Source organism: Sander lucioperca, chromosome 8 (genome assembly GCF_008315115.2).
Source record: "Sander lucioperca isolate FBNREF2018 chromosome 8, SLUC_FBN_1.2, whole genome shotgun sequence".
Classification (NCBI taxonomy): domain Eukaryota; kingdom Metazoa; phylum Chordata; class Actinopteri; order Perciformes; family Percidae; genus Sander; species Sander lucioperca.
The window spans coordinates 42,094,265-42,098,350 of NC_050180.1; the positions used below are offsets into that span (position 1 = coordinate 42,094,265).

Below are 4,086 nucleotides of genomic sequence, written 5' to 3' on the forward strand. Positions count from 1 at the left end.
GTGGTGTAGGCAGACCTTACTCCACAGGGCTGTGGAGATAGAGCTGGCAATGTCAGACTACTGTTTTAATAAGTTAAAACGTAATCTCTAGGACAATAATAGGACAAAGGAAAGGAAACAAGGGTAGAGAGTTACAAAGGAGAGATTGGATACAGAGACAGTGAGGAAGGCAGGGTTACAGAGAGAGTGATGAAGATGATGGTGGGATGTGCAGAGTGAGGAAGGAGGAGCCTCAGAGTCCAACAGGGACTGAGAGGGAGGAGGGGATGAAGAGAATGTGAGAGAGATAATTCAGTTACATGACTCAGGTTTGTTCAGAAAGCTGCCAGAGCTGCAGATCTCTGCAGATGGAGGTTGAGGACAGAGCCCAGCTCTGCTTTCCACAGTTCCCAAACACCTCCTGCAGGAAGCCCTTGTCTCCTTGGCCCCAAACGCTCGTCATTAACATTATGCTGTACTCCATCTCTCTGATCACTGTGACTCTCAACCTGCTCATCATCATCTCTATCTCCCACTTTAGGCAAATATTAACTTCTTTGCTTCTCTTTACAGGAATTGTAACTTAAAATGTGAACAGCTGCTGTATATTTAGAAGAATTGTCTTTGAGCTAGAACTGAATACTGTTGCTCCAAATGTCTGACTTTGATACCAGAGACTGTTGTTCATGTCCACTCTCTTACCAATATTAAGCATTGCTTTCTGTCCACCATGACCTCAACCAAGTCATTTTAACTGTCTACAATTTAACATATGGTAACTACTGATGTGGTGGAACGGAAAATATTCAAGCTCATATGCATTTTTATTTTCAATTTGAATACTGGTTTAGGTTATTTTGTCATTCTTGTTGGTATAATGATGCTTTTCTCTTTTCCTCCAGGCAGCTCCACACACCCACCAACATCCTCCTCCTCTCTCTGGCTGTCTCAGACTTTCTCATCGGCCTCGTGCCGATGCCGTTAGAAGTTCTCCGAAAAACATCCTGCTGGTTTTTTGGTGACTTTGTGTGTGCTACGTATACTATTGTTTCAACCATCATTACCACATCCTCAATAGGTGACATGGTGCTCATATCAGTTGACCGTTACGTTGCTATTTGTGACCCTCTGCATTACAACAACAGAATCACTGTGAACAGAGTTAAACTCTGTGTTTGTCTGTGTTGGCTCTGTTCTGTTTCATACAGCTGTCTGAATCTCCTGACTCAACCAGGGAGGTATAATTCCTGCTACGGAGAATGTGTGTTTTTCTATGACCCTATCTCATTTACTGTTGAGTTTGTTTTGATCTTTTTTCTTCCAGTTACTGTCGTCATAGCTCTGTATCTGAGAGTATTTGCCGTGGCTGTGTCTCAGGCTCGTGCCATGCGCTCTCACATTACAGCTGTCACACTCCAGCTTTCAGTGACTCCAAAGGCAAAGAAATCAGAGCTGAAAGCAGCCAGGACTCTTGGTGTTCTTGTAGTTGTGTTTCTAATGTGTTTCTGCCCGTATTACTCTGTCTCTCTTGCAGGTGACAGCTTGGTCAGTGCTTCATCTGTATCCTATGTTATCTTTGTGTTCTATTGTAACTCGTGTCTAAACCCTGTGATATATGCCTTGTTTTACCCCTGGTTTAGAAAAGCAGTTAAACTCATAGTTACTCTTCAGATCCTGCAGCCTGGCTCCTGTGAGACCAACATGCTGTAGAGAGACTGTAGAGGCACTGAGATCAGACTCTGTCTAAGGATAAATTAATGAATATGTTTCTGCTGTTCAGTGAGTGAAATATCAAATACAGAAAGTGAAGATATGCTTTCCTGTCTTTAAGTCTAAATTGTGTATGATCAACAAATAAAAGGCCTGTCCTTCAGCTTTATCTTGTTGTGTCTCTCTGATGCTGCTGTATTTAAAGAAAGAGTCATAAGCACCATATACTGTTTCTAGTAATCACCCAGTTTAATGTAAGCTTTAAATTTACACATGAATGAAACATATGAAATCTTTTTTTCCCAGGGATCTTTTTTTTCTTTGTGATAGGAAATATTTTAACCCTACACAACAACAAAATGCTCTCATAAACAGCACCACTTTCATGTATATGTATGTTTTCAGTATAGAAAAACATCAGCTGTTGTTTTTCTGATAAAACTGTCGGTACAACAACATCATCTTCCCTTTCAACTTTTAACACTCTGTTAAAGCAGCAGGACTTCATTTAAAAACATCAACAACAGAAAAACAACAGTGTCCCGTAATGTGACGTCATCCAGAAAGGTGGTGTCTGGGGTTAAGGTCAGGAATGGAGGGATTCATTAGGGTCAGAGGGAGAAACTAGGGTTAGGGTTAAGCACGAACAGATGATGAAAAAGTATTTTGATTGACAGTATTGACCATATACCTATATATATATATATATATATATATATATATATATATATATATATATATATATATATATATATGATACCTACGAGATGACTGTTAATATAACTTTTAGGCATGTGTTGACCAGCAGCTGAGGATTCAGATGATATGATCGAGAATGACTTGCTTGGACACTAGATCAAACAAATGATGCTCATCCTTCCAGCCATCAATATAGTTAAAACACAACACAATGATGGGATGCATAATTTTGGGCCAATCACTGTCGTTAACAACAACATAATAACTTATTATGTGTGTGTATGTAGAGTATGTGTGTGACAAGGACAGACACTTGCACAAACTGAGTCAGTTAATAACCTGGACATGGCGTAACTATGTAGGTTCACTTTTCAACAGAAGTAAATAAGGCACTAGAATTGTTGATATTCCTGCTGAAAAGGCTTGCACTGGCCTCAATGCAGACGGATCATTTTGCATTATTATGTTCAATAAGCACTGTAGAATCACATTAGGCCATATTATTAACTTTATTAACATGCAACACAGGTGTCACTGAAATAATTGCTATGTTCCCATTCCTGAACTTATTACTTGTCCTGAAGAATCCATACTAAAAACATACACAAAAACCTAACTTAGAAAAAGATCGTGGTTTGGGTTAAAATCAAACGTTACATTCCCTCTGGTTAAGCACGTGACGTTGAACTAAATGTCATAGTATAGTATGTTGAGAAAAGTAAAAAAAAAGTCATTGTATAGTATTAAAAAATCATAGTATAGGGGACTTCGGGTTTGCTGGTGGAGTAGTTAGACGCATGGTGAAACAGCGCTCCCAGGTCTATCACACCCCCCCCCCCCTCTGGCCGGGCTCGGGCTTGCGCTCCGAGTTGCGCAGTAAACGAGCGGTCAGGTGAAGCGTTTCGATTAGCGTGAAAATGGATGCTGAGGAGGTGAAACAGAGGCTGGCTTCTGCAGGACTTGTTTTATTTCTTTGTTCCAACTTTCATGTGGCCTATAGCCTCCGTTAGTCATGAATAAATGATGTTAAAAAATGTATAAATTACTCATTCTTGACGGAAGACAAAAGAGCTGTGTGCGTGCGGCGCAGTCTCTTTTTTCTTTCTCTCCCTGGTGGTGCGTGTGCCCGCTCGCGGCGTGAAGAGCGTGTCCGTGCTATTTTCCGACATGCACTCTAATCACTGCTGATAGACGGCCTTTTGTTCAATCGGGCTGTAAACGGGTTCGGGCTTTTAAAAATCTGTCAATCAAAATGTACTTGTCGGGCTCGGGCCGAATTCTGTCGGGCTCGGGCCTTGTCGGGCCGTACTTTTAAGGCCCGATTACAGCTCTACCCCCTTGTCCATTATCAATGAAAGTGATAGATGAGTGGGAAAAGAAACGCCAAAGGCCATAAAAGAGAGGACAAAATGCCAAAAACGCAAAATACAATCCAATATTCCAAAACATATTTTTCCACAAAAAGAACGATTTGCCGTGGTTATGTCCATAGTAATGACTGTAGTAACACAGATCGGCCGTAACTTGACACCACAACTGAGCCTGCACAGCTCCAAGAGTTCCAGAGCTATCGCGTATGCCCGTAAGTAACTAAGCAACAGTGAGGACCCTGAAGAGCTGACAGACGGAGCTTGGAGTTAGATCAGGAGGAATATGAGAAAATGGTTCGAGTTTGTGCCTTTCCAAATTGCACTGAAC

The 4,086-nt window shown here is 41.1% G+C and overlaps 1 protein-coding gene across 1 annotated transcript; it reads left to right on the forward strand.

The window, feature by feature from the left end:
• The first annotated feature begins 347 nt into the window (after window positions 1-347).
• On the forward strand, window positions 348-1,802 carry LOC116054862 (trace amine-associated receptor 13c-like). The gene is made up of 2 exons (XM_031306581.2): window positions 348-520; window positions 882-1,802. The coding sequence occupies exons 1-2, from the start codon at window positions 348-350 to the stop codon at window positions 1,687-1,689; spliced, it is 981 nt and encodes a 326-aa protein (XP_031162441.2). The 3' UTR covers window positions 1,690-1,802.
• Window positions 1,803-4,086: the final 2,284 nt, after the last annotated feature.

What these genes read in the sequence shown, in the direction of transcription:
- LOC116054862 (XM_031306581.2), top strand. Translation starts at nt 348, where the DNA reads ATGGAGGTTGAGGACAGAGCCCAGCTCTGCTTTCCACAGTTCCCAAAC. An exon ending in ATCTCTATCTCCCACTTTAG is followed by an intron (nt 521 to 881) that starts GCAAATATTAAC and finishes CTTTTCCTCCAG; the next exon opens with GCAGCTCCACACACCCACCA.